Here is a 13,533-nt window from a genome sequence, read left to right as displayed (position 1 = left end):
CCTATGAGTGCCGGCCTGCCAACGGTGGCCTTGGTCATCCACAGCAATTTCAATGACAAGATAATTTAATCGAATTTCCACAGCCCGTGACCCGAGCAGGATACTGGAGGCCACTCGGCCCAGCCTAAGGCCCCAGATTCTGGAGGTCAACTCCAGGCTCGGCCCTGCTCTAAGGGCATGGGCTGTGTCCCCACCTTGGGCCCAGGGTCCGTCCGTGCAAGAAGGTCTGGTCACACACCCCTCTGGACTCCTCGTCGCCAAGTGAGCCCTCATCCTCCAGTCTTGTGGCTGGGCTCAATCTTGCGGGAAAGACTCAGCAGGGACCTGGCCAAGGTCACATCAAACAGCAGAGAGGGGCCCGGTCTTTACCCTGCTGGTGATCAGCTCCCCACCCACCTACTGTGGTTTGTGGACTGTCACAGGCACAGGAGGACCTCACCGTGGAGTGCACATGCATTGCCGTTGGGGGTTCACACGTGTGGCCCCTGAGGAGTCCCCTGGGTGCCTGGTGCACCCACCGTGCTCACCCGGTACTTCAGGTAGGAGAGGTACGTGTCCCAGCCCAGCGTCAGGCCATTGATGTAGGTGACTCGGAACTGGCTGGGCACGAAGAGAAAGTTCACCAGCTGCGCGGCTGGCCAAACGCACCAGTCGACCTGAGGGGAGGGGCGGAGTGTGGTCAGGGGCAGGGCCTTGAGGGCGTGGCCGCGAGGGAAGGGCGGGGCCCGAGGGGGTGGGCGTTGCCCACCTTGTAGAATTCCCAGAACTTGTCCCGCAGCTCCTGGCAGCTCTCATCCAGGGTTTGGCCCTCCAGGCAGCCAAGGCCTGGGAAGGAAACCAAAAAATGGGAGTGTCAGAGGCTGGGGAGTACCGGTGATAGAGTAGATGGGGCAGGAGCCCTGAAGGCCAGTGTCCCCAGCAGACAGACCATGTTTTAAAAGCCTTGTGGTGGGAAGGGCCACACACAGCAGAGTGGCTGGGGCGGAGAACAAGTCGGTTTCAGTGAGGGAGAGGTTATAAATAAACACGCACCCCAAAGGATGAAAATGCACCCTTCCTGAGGCTGTTTTATTTCCTGCCTTCCACACAGGAAACAGCCTGGGGGGAAGGGGTGGGGAGGATGGGGGAAACTAATCCTAGAGTCAAGGGCTGGATGACTGCACCCCATCAACATCAACCCCCTGCACCCCATCAACATCAACCCCAGCCCCAGCAACTCTTCCTTCAGCCCCGGGGCCTTTACACGGGCAGTTCTTCATGCCTGCTGGCTCCTTCAGGTCTCAGCTGAGTGTCCTCTCCTTTGGGCAGCCCTCCCAACCATTGCCTTGGGCCCACCTGATCCTGTCCTCATCCCTCCTACACTAAGGATCATTGTCTGATTCTGCCGTTCGTACCTGCCCCCGACGGGTCTGTCCTGTTACCACTGGGACACAGCACCCAGGCCCGAGCCACTCACAGAAGAGCACGTCAGAAAGGCATCTCAGCATCCTTCTTAACACAAAGCTGGCTATGCCCCTCCTGACGTATGGAGGGGCAAAGCCCAAGCTCACAAGGCTCCTTACCTAAGAAGTACCAGACGCCTAGCATGGGAGAGGCCACCAGCTGGTCGATGAGGACCTTCCTGAGGACGTTTGGGAGGCCACGGAGGCCGGACGCTGGGAGCAGGTGGTCCAGCCAGAGGTACCAGTAGTGCAGGAAGGGGCCCATACTGCAGCCCACTGCAAACATGCTAGCTGAGAGCAGTCCAAGAGTCGGGGAGGGTGGGGGGGAGGGCACGTCAGGCAAGCAAATCCCCCCATCCATTCCCTCCCTGGTTAACCTCCCTCCCTGATTAACCTGAAGTTCTCCCTGAGCCCAGCCGTACGATCTTCCATTACAAGCCCCACTGCCAGGCACCGTCCCAGTGGCTCCTCTCCCGTTTTCTCTCATCCCCTTCACCACCCTCTGAGCAGGTTCTACCGCTGCCCTGCTCTCCGGACGAGGAAACAGGCACAGCGGGTTGGGAAGCGTGGGGCCAGGGCACAATCCCAGGCTGACTGGGTCCGGAGGCTGAGCTCTCGACTACCCTGGGTGCGGTTTGGTCTCTGTGCAGAAGGGAGGGAAGCTGACAAGGGGATGAGTGGGGACGAGGCCTGGCGGGTGGAAGCGGACAGAAACTGGATATGGGAGGAGGCAGGGACCAGGAAGTAGGAGGAGATGGGAGACCTGGAGTGGGGACGGGACAGAGACCCCGAGGTGGAGACCCGAGGGTGGGTTTTGAGGGTCTCGGGTGCACGCCAAGGTCAGGGGTCCTGCCGGGAATTAGGGCCATGGGTCAGGGATCTCCAAATCTGAGGTTGGGGCCAAAGATCCTCCGGGGCCAGGGGCCAGTATAGCGCCGGCCTCCTCACCTGAGCGCCGCGGGTCGAATTTCTGGCCAGGCCGGGCGCGGACCTCCCAGGATTGGCGCACGCCGTCCCCGGCCGCCATGAGAGCACCGCAGCCCAGCGTGTTGGTGACGAGCAGCGCACGACCTTGGAACAGGGGCTGCCCCACGGCCCACAGACCGCGCAGCCAGCGCCTGCCGCCGGAAGCCATAGCCCGCTGCTACTCTGGAACCCGCGCCGGGATCGCCGCCCTCCCGGTGCTGGCCAATCGCACTCTGTCTTCGCTATCTGCACGCCCGCCCCAGCCCTCGCCAGTCAATCACTGACCGCAGGTCGCTCAATTTTGCGGGCCTCGAGAGGTATTAGCCAATAAAAGACCGGCATCCCATCCCGGGGCCGATCGCTGAATGAAGTCAGTCGTTGCCTTCCGCACCTAACGGACCAATCGCAAATAGGCGTCTCACTGCAACACGCATATCAAAGGCTGACTGTCCCTCGTTTCCCCGCCCCTTTCTGCGCTGACCAATGGACAGCCGTCGCCACACTCTTACCGACCAGCCCACTACTGCGCTGGCCAATCACAGACCAGCGGTATGCCGGCGACTCACTGCCGGTTGTCCCGCCTCCTGTGTTGAGATGGTCAATTTTGTTCTCATTTTTAGTTGCCCTCCAGGTTCTCAGATTCTCCCGGAATTCCTGAGAAGGAAGGAATGCGACCCGTGACCACGACCGCTCCCGCGGCAGAAGTCTAATCCCGCAGAGACTCACGGAACTGGGGGAGAGATACAGTTCTGATACGCGCGCGGCCCAGTTGGAGGCTGATCCGGACATTGACCTTGGTCCTGACTTTAGCTGGGTATCTGACCTCAGTTCCAGAATAATAACAATGAAAACGTTAGGCACCGTTCTGGGCACATTACATGCATTAATTTATTTCCCAGCAGTTATACAAACAATTATATCCCTATTTTACTTCCCGTGTTCCTGTAGGGGAAAATAGAGGAGTTTCAGTGGAAAGCTGTGGGTTAGAAGGAGCCAGGGTGTCGCAAACTGTGGCCTGTGGGCCAAATCCTATTGCTGTTTTTGTGAGGCTCACGAGCTAAAAATGTTTCTTACATTTTTTTAAGTGTGTGAAATAGTTGAAATAAAATTTCTGGACCCGAGAGAATCCGTTTTGAAGCTCCATTTTACTTTGCAACTAATAAACTCTTGAGCTGGGCTGGACAGCAATCGTTTTACAAGCAGTTGCTCATAAAATTTTTAAGAGTAATTGGCATTCGGATCATATGGAGAAAGTAAATTAATAAATACCAGGGACAGTTTCATTTGATCGCACCAATAAAATAACAGTAATCAGAAGTGACTCAACTGGTCAGCACCAAATTAGCAGGGTTTTTTTTTCCCTCCTTTATCTAAATCATGTAATTACCATTTTCTTCTTTCTCATAAAATCCGTTTGCTTCCCCACATGAGAGGGACACTTTTCTGGTTACTCAGGAATCTGTGCTTCCTGAAGTGTGATTCTGGGACCCCGGATTAAAGCCTTTGTTCCTTTTCAGTTCCTTTTCACCTCCTTTTCTCACTTTACAAATGGTTGGGGAAACAAATCAAAATAAGATTCCGTAACATGAGAATTACACGAAAATCAAATTTCTGGATCCGTAAATAAAATTCTATTGGAACAGAGACATGCTCATTCGTTTCTGTATTGTCTACCCTCACTACAATGAGGAGTCGCAACAAAGACTGTGGTCTGCAACAACTAAACTATTTTGCTATATGCCCCTATACAATAAAAAAATTATTGGGGCGCTGGCTGGCTCAGTTGGTGAAGCGTATGGCTCTCGAACTTCGGGTTGTGAGTTTGAGCCCCACTTTGTGGAGATTACTTAAAAATAAAATCTAAATTTAAAAAAATGTTTTTTAAACCCTTCAGGGGTTTCTGATTTTGATTTCTATGGAAGATTTTTTATAAACTCTGTAGTTACATGATTACAGGGAAAAATAATTTTTGCTTCGAGACATGCAAATGAATTCAGCCAGGTGGAGAGACACTTCCCCTAATCTTTGTTCCATTAATTTGCACATTTATTTTACTATTCCTAATTTGCTTCTTGTTTGGATCCCCTCTGAAATGGTTTTAACATCTGACCGGTTCTCCTCATTAATAATGAGTTAAGATGGGGCGCCTGGGTGGCTCAGTCGGTTGAGTGTCTGACTTCAGCTCAGGTCATGATCGCACAGTCTGTGAGTTCCCGCCCAGAGTCAGGCCCAAGTCAGGCTCTGTGCCGGCAGCTCAGCTCAGAGCCTGGAGCCTGCTTCAGGTTCTGTGTCTTCCTCTCTCTCTCTCTGCCCCTTCCCCACTTGCACTCTGTCTCTCTCTCTCAAAAATAAAATAAAATAAAAACATTAAAAAATGTACAATTTCCCGTGCTTTAAAAAAATAATGAGTTAATAATTTTTAACATGTGCTCATTCATTTTTTTTATCTGTAGGAGAGTTGTGATTTTACCTTTTCTTTTCTTTTTTTTTTTTTTTTTTTTGGAAAATTGTCCTTTGGCACTCCCTATTGCTGTCAAGTGCCATAGCCTGGTATTCCAGGCACTAGATTTTACTGCATCTTGGTGGAAAAACTTCCAAAATGGCCCAAAGGTGGGGAAAACATCACACTGTTCACGGGACAGAGTCAGGTAGGCTTTGTCAATAGACAAGTACATTTCATGGTGGCTACAGTGGTGATGATTCCCAAGGGGTAAGATAATTTCACTGTTTATTGTTCTCGCCTTTGTTCTCCTCTCTATAGATGTGTGCTTTGCTTTTGATGCCTTTATGATGGATATTGTCACCTGCATTGGGGGTGTAAGAGTCTGGGAATCTGGCTTTATGGTCTGACCATTTGATCATTTCTATCGGAAGATTCCTAGTTGCTGGCTGAGAGACAATGGGAGATCAATGAATAATTTCATAGAAAAGGGCATCTGAGCGGCTCATCCCTATATACTTTAGTTGCTTTTCCATCATTGCCTCCCTGTGTTCAACCTAGTAAAGAAGCACTTGGGCCTAATTATTTCTCGAGTCTTCCTTTTTCTCATAAGGGCTCCCACGTGTGTGTAAATAAAATCCACGTGCTTTTAATCTGCTTGGTGTTAGTCTCAGCCGGAGGCTGTCCTGCTTGGTAACCAGGATGGTGTAACATTGGCTGGGACTCCGTTGGCTCTGGGTCTGCAGTTGGGAGGTCCCGGGGCCCGATGAAGCCAGCAGTAGGTAAGATTTCTTACCTCGTTTGCCTTCTGGATCTCTGGCTCTAGTGCCTGGTGGGAAGAGGATGGTAAAAATTTCTCTTTGTTCCCTTCTGGGTTCCGATTGGCGAGAGGAAAGCATTCGGAAGGACTAGTTCTTTGGATTCTGCGTGACTCTTGTAAATTTGGTTTTGAAGGGTGCCTGGCGGGGCCTCAGTCGGTTAAGTATCTCAGTTTTGGCTCTGGTCGTGATCTCCCGGTTCGGGCCCCACGTTCAGTTCAGCTCTGCTCTGATTGCCTGGAGTCCTCTTGCGATCCTCTGTCTCCCTCTCTCTGTCTCTCCTCCGCTTGCTCTGTATCTGTCTGTTTCAAAAAAAATAAATAATAAAAATAAACTTCAAAAATTTTCTGGTTTTGGGTACCCGCTTGTTAATCCCTCCCTCCCAGCTGTTGTTTTCCTGTTTGTCCCCTTTTGTGGGCTGAAAGCTTGGCTTGGCTTTCTGCCTGCCTGTTGTCAGGTCTGGGTGCTGCAGGGGACCAACCATCAGGTTAGGAGCCCTGAGAACATGAAAAGGGCCAGCCAGAAACGTGGGTCGCACCCCATTTGTGGTTAGGGTCGTTGCCAGCTCTCTGGAGAATGTCTGTCCTGTTGGCTGTCTTTGAGAGTGGCTCTGGATCTTGGGAAGAATGAACTTTTGTGCCTTCCTTGGGGACACCTCTTATGTCCCTGGTTAGGTCATAAAAGGCTTTGGTTTGGGTTTTGATTTTTTTTTTTTTGACGTTTATTCATTTTTTGAGGGACAGCGAACGGAGGAGGGGCAGAGAGAGAGACATACACACACAGAATACAAGGCAGGCTCCAGGCTCTGAGCTGTCAGCACAGAGCCCGACACAGGGCTCGAACCCACGAGCTGAGAGATCATGATCTGAGCTGAAGTCAGACGCTTAACCGACTGAACCACCCAGGCACCTCCGGGTTTGGGTTTTGAATCACTTGGAACAGGTATGCTTCTGTTTAAAAAAATAATAATAAGATTTCAATAGCGCCAGAAAAATTTACTGTTTGTCTGAGCTGAAGCCTGATAAGATATTTAAAAGGACTTTTTTTTTTCATTATTATTATTCTTAAAGGAACTCTATGGACAGAAACTGGCCTAAGGAGGCTGATATTCTGAGGCTGTGAGGAACTATTTTCAAAGCCTTCTCTCCTAAGCTAAAATGGGAATATATACTCAGAGGGCCACTTGGGAACAAACCGGCAGGTGAAATCTCTTAAAAATCTTCTTTGCAAATATTAGTAACTCGTTCCATCTGCCAGAAACATAGTTTGGAGTCAACTATTAAAATAATTTTATTTTTAAATCTATTTTTTAATTTAACTTTTTTTTTTTTTTTAAAGTAAGCTCCATGCCTGTGTGGGGTCTGAACTCACAACCCCAAGATCAAGAGTCACACGCTCCACTAACTCAGCCAGCTGGGCATCCCCTGAACCAATTTTTTTCAAACATGTGAGTTTTGTTATTCCTGTACCTGTGTCATGGCTAAAATTTAAAAATAGGAGCTATAAGATCTCTGATTGTATCTGTCTCTATGTTTATGTGGCATTTTTCTACCTCCAGAACTATTGCTAAAAATTGTCAAAGAGCTCTATTTAGTTGACTTTTTATTTTATTTATTTATCTTACTTATTTTAGAGAGAGAACGTGAGTGAGTGAGGGGCAGAGAGAGAGGGAGAGTGAGTGAGGAGCCTGGAGCGGGTCTCGAACTCACGAACCGTTGAAATCACGACCTGAGCAGAAGTCGGATGCTTCACCAACTGAGCCACCCAGATGCCCTTTAACTGACCTTTTAAAAAAATGCTGACATAAGTTAAGATTAGTCAAACGAGGTCGTTATCTCTGCGTTTAAGATTCTAAAATGATAAATTCAACCCTAAGAACAAAACATATGATAAAAGTGAATGGTTTGCTTATATCAAACATGATACTAAATAAAAAAGGAAGAGAGTCAGATGTTTAACTTTGTAGGTTCTTTGAGTCTGTGATTTTTTTTTTTTTTTCTCAGAGAGTGCAAGTGGGGAGGGGTGGGGACGGGAGAGAGAGAGGGGGAGAGGGAGAGAGAATTTTAAGCAGGCTCCATGCTCATAGTGGATCAGAGTTGCACGCTCCACGGGCTGAGCTACCCGGGTGTCCTGTGTCTGTGATTAAAAAAAATTTTTTTAACGTTTATTTATTTTTGAGAGAGAGAGACAGAGCATGAGCAGGGGAGGGGCAGAGAGAAAGAGGGAGACACAGAATCCGAAGCAGGCTCCAGGCTCTGAGCTGTCAGCACAGAGCCGGATGCGCGACTCGAACTCACAGACCGCGAGATCGTGACCCGAGCCGAGGTCAGACGCTTAACCGAGCCACCCAGGCGCACCACTAAATAAACATTTAAAAACAAAACAAAATAAATAAACTTAAACAAAAAAAGGACTTAGTATGAAAAAAAAAAAAGAACAAAGAAGGTCTCATTAAGATTGCTCATATCCCTTACACGTTGAAATGATAATGTATCAGATCCATATCAGGTTAAATAAAACCTCAGGTTAAATAAAATCTATTATTAAAATAAAAAAAAATTTAAGTGATGAATTACTAGGTTTTACTCCTGAAACGAATTCTACACTGTATGTTCATTAAATTGATTTTAAATAAATAATAAATAAAAGTAAAACAAACAAAAAAAAACTGGGAGTAAAAAAAAACGTGTTACTCCCTCCCGCCACTTTATGAGAAAGTGAAAGTCATTTTTGCTTCTATTTGCACAATCATTTCAAGATTTCTCATTTATAAACCTCCCTGTTTTTTGAATGCTTCTTTGAGCATCTAACCAGGTTTCTTCATTAATCATGAATGAAATAAAATTTTTAACATGTAATCATTTTATATCAGTCGAAGAATCCTATTTTTTTTTTTTTGAAAAGTATCTTGGGGCGCCTGGGTGGCTCAGTTGGTTAAGCGTCCAGCTCTTGGTTTGGGCTCAGGTCATGATCTCACGGTTGTGAGATCGAGCCCTGCATCGGGCTCCACACTGAGTGGGGAGTCTGCTTAAGGTTCTCTCTCCCTCTTCTTCTGCTCCTCTCCACCCGGGTCTCTCTCTCTCTCAAAAACAAAAACAAAAACATTTTTTTTTTTAAGGTATCCTATAATATGTCCTGGTGTTCTCAGCCTGGCCTCAACTTGGCATTATAGCTCCAGATTTTTTTTTTTTTTTTTTTTTGAGAGAGGGCGCAAGTGAGCAAGGGACAGAGAGGGGCAGAGAGAAGCGGGACTCACCCGAAGTGGGGCTCAAGCTAACCCGATGCGGGACTCGAACTCACCAACCGTGAGATCATGACCTGAGCCGAAGTCAGATGCTTAACCGACTGAGCCACCCAGGCGCCCACAGCTCCGGATTTTGCTGCTGGCGTGGTCTTTGCAGTCTGTTCCTCTTGCCTGGAATGCGGGGATCCACCCCCCTGCCACTAGTGAACGCCTTCTTCGAAACTCCCTAGACAAGATCCCTGCTCCACCTTCTGGCTCAACTCCTATTAGTGCGGGGTCAGCAAAAGGGAACAGTTAGTGTTGTGGGTTGAATTAATGAATACCTCCTCTGCCCAATGAACTCTTACTCACCCTTCAGAACCCGAGCCCCACTGCCCCTATTCCTACGCAGAGCCTTCACTCTCTCTCTGGGGTCCTCCTGCCCTGGTGCCTCCCTCTGGCCCATCTCTGCTCCCTGTGGGACCAGGAACGTCTGTCCGGCTCTGCATTCCCTAGAAAGGAGGCTTCTCAGGGGTCTCGGCATGGTGTTGGCCGGAAGAGAGAGATTTGCGAACTTATCAAATGAATCACAACATCCAGAAGTGTTTATTAAACTAGTTTCAAGGTAGCACCGTCACCAGTGGGGCAAGAGTCTTGATGTCGGGGCAGGATTCTGAGTCTGGGCTTCGTGGAATGGGTAGAAATTATCCGGATGGTGGGTAGCAGCCGCTGAGAGTCAGGGGTCGGAAAAAACGGGGGCAGTGCTCTGGCTCTTCCTCCATCAGCTCCCTTCGGGGGCGCCAGCGGTCACTTGAAGCAGACTTCCCTGTGGGAGCTGGCCACGGGTTGGCAGACATCTGGCTTCTCACCCTGGAGGGGACAGCCGTGAGCTGGCGGTCCCGGAACGAGTCCCTACCCGCCCCCAGCGGCCCCTCTGTCCCCCTTCCAGCTTACCTGGTACAGGTGGCAGACGAGGCTTAGGAGCTGACTCAGATCTTTCAAGGGTTTCTGCACAAAACACGACAGGAAGTCGTACAGTCTCCCCGGCTCCACTTGCCCCAACTAACCTGAGTCTGGCCCGGAAGGGGCTGCAAATGGCTCCGAGTCTGGCCCCTGCCTCCCAGACCAGTGGGCACATCCATCATCCTGGTCCCTGCCCCGGGGCCACACGCAGGGTTCCGAGAGCTCTTACCCCATTGACGACGACCCACGGCACATACTCGTGGCGCGGCTGCAGGGCATCTGTAAGCTGGGCGTTAATGTGCAAGAGTTGCATGCCGCGGTCCCCCATTGCACACTCCATGATGGTGTCCGGGGACACCTCCGGAGCATAGATCTGCAGGCACTGAGGGTGAAGAAGGGTTGCTGGTGAGCCGGAGCATTGCCTCAGCTTCCTCTGTGTTATCTCCCCAACGGTGCCTCCTCCAGTCCCCCCGAGCCAAGCTTCTGTTTCCTCACTGGCAACAGGAGACGTTTGGGTCCACAGCAATGCAACAAGACCCATAAACAGCAGGTGCTTAATATTTGCCTGAGGGGAGGCCCCCGAGGTGGGAGTCCGACTGCTCCTGCCTCTCATGAGACCAGACCTGCAGCCCCTAGACTGGCCCCTCTAGCGTCTCATTTTCCTCGGAGCTTTCCTATGTGCTGTTCCCTCCACCAGGAACACCCCTCCACTTCCTTCTCCAGAATCTTCTGAGTGCTCCCTCCTCCTCACTCTTCTGGCCCCGCTATGACTCTGCAGGGCTGCGGGGCGTCCCGGGGTGAGGCCTCTTAGGCGGCAGTCCAGATGTTTGATGAGTGAATAAACGATCGGCATTCATGAGTTACTCCATTGGGAATTGTTTTCTCGTAACCCTCCCGAGAAGTAGGCGGGCCTGTCCCGTCATCCTCATACCCCAGATGAGGATCATCATCTGTATGCCTGTACGTTTCTGTTCATCCAAGCCCAGTTCAGAGGCAGCTCCTCCAGGAAGCCCTCCTTGATCTACCCCTGCCTCCAAAAGATCTTTGTTCCCTTGATTCAGAGACGTGAGGCTTCCCGAGGGAAGGTCACTTTCCTGGGGCTACAGAGAGAGCGGTGGTCGGTCGGGCCAAGACTTGAGCCTGGGTCCGTCTGGGTACAGGGAAGCCCAGGGCCTCCCAACCCGGGCCAAGGGGAGGGGTGTGGCTCACCGGCTTCAGGTTTTTCTCCATGTCATCCATTTCCTCCAAGCAGACAATGGTCAGGAAGGCCATATTCCTCTCTAGCTGGTCCCACAGGCAGGCCTGTAGGATAGGGAGGAGACAGGCAAGGGCATGAAGTGGGTCCAGGGCACCCCTACCTACACCACTCTGGGAGTAATCGCGGGTGCTCACTAATAAAGGGGTGAACGAGGATATGACTCAGTGGAGGCACGCAGGCAGAGGATGGGGCCGGTTCCAGTCCCTTCTGAGCCTCGCTTCGGCCTTCCCGACAACGGGCAACGTCCCCAGCCTCTTGCCCCCACCGCTCGGGAATTCTGAGAGCTGCTCACCTCCACCTTGTTAAGCTTGCATTCCTGCTCACCGTGCTGGCATGTGAACTCCCACCTGCCGCTGACATTTTGCTCCTGCAAGGCAGCTAGGTGAGTGCTGGCTGGCCCGCCGGCTGCCCCCTCCCCTGGCGCCTCAGTTTCCCCAGTGCCAACGGACCTGGGCATTTCCATAGGGCACCAGCGTGACGTTGAGGATCTCCAGGACCATCAGCCAGGTCGGGAAGAGTTCTCGGATCAGGAAGGACCGGCAGCCGGGGCACAGTGCCTCGTAGTAGAGGCTCACGTTGACAGGCGGGGATTGTGACTTCCCGAGGGGCCCCTGTGGGCACAGGTCCCCAGCCTGTGTGGGAGGAAGGGGTGTGAAGGGAGTACAGCCCCGCTTGGTTCTCTTGAAGAAAGGTAGCTGCAAACAGTAGGTGCTCCATTTTGCCCTCCTTTCAGACGTTGCCAGGTGGAACCCTGACCCTAAGGCTTTATTGCATCCCTAAGTCTTCCTAGTTTTTCTGCAAAGCAAAGACTTGCAAACAGTAGGCACTTAATTTATGCACAGCTCTTGCTTTCCTTCAGTTGAGGTGAAACCCCTGGCCCAGGGGAACTGTATGCAGTAAGGACCCGAGGCATGTGCATTTCTGGTCACTGCCCTCAATCCTGCCTTCTCAGAGGTGCATACCACAGGAGACTAATTCATGCTCATTTGTTGCCACCTCATCCCCCAGAGCCTTGGCCCCCCCCCCCCCCCCCGGGCTGAGCAGGGCCCTACCCTTGCGCGGACTCCTTATTTATTCTTCCTCTTAAGGGGCCCAGGTGAACCCCTCCCAAACCCCACTGCAGAGGCGGCGCCTAATTTGTGCTGATTTCCGGTTTCGGCTGACGGATGGCAGCAGCCAGTGTCTGTGCAGCAGTGAGCAAGTCGCTCAGCCTCCGGGACAACTGCTTGCTCGGCCCCAGAAGCACGCGAGCTCTTTCTTCCCTGGCCGGAATGCACCCAGTAAGCAGCACCTGCAGGGTCGGTGCCACGGGCCGACTTATCTGGGCTTCCCCTGGCATACAGAAGGAGACTCCCTTCCCGCCCCAGACGTACACAGTAGGTGCTCAATGCACCCCCCGGGCTGGACGGGCGGGGGTGGGTGGACTGCCGGAGAGTCTCAGACGCGAGATGGGAAAGTGAAACGAATCCGAGCGCGGCCACGGTGCCCGCGGGTGGGGTTCGGTACCCGCCGGGACAGCGTCCCCGGGACCCTAGGCTTTCCCGGCAAAGTCCGGGGAGAGGGGAGGAGCCGCCTGTCCCGCGTCGCCCCCTGCCTGGGCGTCGGTCCCCGCCGGCCCACCCGCCGCGTCGCCATCCCTACCCGGCAGGCGGCCGCCCCCTCGGGGAGTCTGTCCAGCGAGGACGCCCGCGCCACCGCGGGGACCCCCAGCAGCAACAGCAGCAGCAGCGGCGGCGGCGGCAGGAACGGCAGGGGTGGCGACGAGGCCATCACAGCCGGGCCAACGTGCGGAGGCGGGAGCAGCGGCCCGGGGAAGGAGCAGCCTTTAACCCCGCGGTGGCCCAGCCCCCAGCCGGACCCGCCTCCCGATGCCCACGCCCCTGGGGGCTGGGGCTGGCGTCTCTAGGTACCTATTGACCTCTCTGGGTCCCTGTCCAGCCTGTCCCCCACCCTCACTCCCGCCAGGTGCTGGGCCCGCCATCCCGAGGCCGTGGGACCGCCTTTCCATCTCTCTCGACCCTCCCAGCCCCCAGGGTCGCCCAATCACGTGAAGCTGGGGCAAGAACTCGGGGAGCAGAGATTAGGTGGAGGCTTCAGAAGATAGACACAGAGAGAGGGAGAGAGAGAGAGACAGAGAGAGAGAGAGAGAGAGAGAGAGAGAGAGAGAGAAGGGTCTCCATGGGCCCACAGACAGCTCTGGGGTTGGCCAGGGTGACCCAGGCCCCCGTTCCTAGCCTGGGAGCCCCCTCTCCCTACCCTGCTCTCTTATGGGGGAGCAGGGAGGGGCTGCACAGCCCGTCCCCGCACCCCAGCCTTGCGCGGGGAGCCCCTCACTCTCGACCATGGGACCTGCCCCTCGCGCCCCCTCCTCCTCTCAGGCTCCCCAGCCCCGACGCCTCAGTGCCACCAAGCGTGGTCCCGCG

The 13,533-nt window shown here is 52.7% G+C and overlaps 2 protein-coding genes across 6 annotated transcripts; both read right to left on the bottom strand.

Moving 5' to 3' along the window:
* Positions 1-47: 47 nt before the first annotated feature.
* MPV17L2 (MPV17 mitochondrial inner membrane protein like 2) lies at positions 48-2,943 on the bottom strand. Of its 5 annotated transcripts, none has more exons than XM_030304584.1 (4): positions 2,391-2,943; positions 1,563-1,733; positions 749-825; positions 48-656 (listed from the first exon to the last, which is right to left on the bottom strand). In XM_030304584.1, the coding sequence occupies exons 1-4, from the start codon at positions 2,575-2,577 to the stop codon at positions 471-473; spliced, it is 621 nt and encodes a 206-aa protein (XP_030160444.1). In that variant the 5' UTR covers positions 2,578-2,943; the 3' UTR covers positions 48-470. The 5 variants fall into 5 exon arrangements, with proteins under 5 accessions (XP_030160444.1, XP_030160424.1, XP_030160435.1 ...); XM_030304564.1 differs by having other exon boundaries at positions 1,563-2,084; positions 2,391-2,482; XM_030304575.1 differs by lacking the exon at positions 2,391-2,943 and having other exon boundaries at positions 48-324; positions 440-656; positions 1,563-2,369.
* Positions 2,944-9,467: 6,524 nt separating this feature from the next.
* On the bottom strand, positions 9,468-12,936 carry IFI30 (IFI30 lysosomal thiol reductase). Its single transcript, XM_030304528.1, has 7 exons — positions 12,752-12,936; positions 11,560-11,742; positions 11,403-11,477; positions 11,062-11,154; positions 10,082-10,234; positions 9,844-9,897; positions 9,468-9,759 (listed from the first exon to the last, which is right to left on the bottom strand). The coding sequence occupies exons 1-7, from the start codon at positions 12,878-12,880 to the stop codon at positions 9,697-9,699; spliced, it is 750 nt and encodes a 249-aa protein (XP_030160388.1). The 5' UTR covers positions 12,881-12,936; the 3' UTR covers positions 9,468-9,696.
* Between the last annotated feature and the right edge of the window lie 597 nt (positions 12,937-13,533).

Source organism: Lynx canadensis, chromosome A2 (genome assembly GCF_007474595.2).
Source record: "Lynx canadensis isolate LIC74 chromosome A2, mLynCan4.pri.v2, whole genome shotgun sequence".
NCBI lineage: Eukaryota > Metazoa > Chordata > Mammalia > Carnivora > Felidae > Lynx > Lynx canadensis.
This window is presented reverse-complemented; position numbering and strand designations above follow the sequence as displayed.

Coding starts and splice junctions, on each gene's coding strand:
- MPV17L2 (XM_030304564.1), bottom strand. CDS start 1,929: ATGAGAGAAAACGGGAGAGGAGCCACTGGGACGGTGCCTGGCAGTGGG. Junction 826..1,562: donor AGGCGTCTGGTACTTCTTAG/GTAAGGAGCCTT, acceptor TTTCCTTCCCAG/GCCTTGGCTGCCTGGAGGGC. Junction 657..748: donor AGTTCTGGGAATTCTACAAG/GTGGGCAACGCC, acceptor CCCTCCCCTCAG/GTCGACTGGTGCGTTTGGCC.
- IFI30 (XM_030304528.1), bottom strand. CDS start 12,880: ATGGCCTCGTCGCCACCCCTGCCGTTCCTGCCGCCGCCGCCGCTGCTG. Junction 11,478..11,559: donor TGCCCTATGGAAATGCCCAG/GTCCGTTGGCAC, acceptor GCTGCCTTGCAG/GAGCAAAATGTCAGCGGCAG. Junction 11,155..11,402: donor GCAAGCTTAACAAGGTGGAG/GTGAGCAGCTCT, acceptor CCTATCCTACAG/GCCTGCCTGTGGGACCAGCT.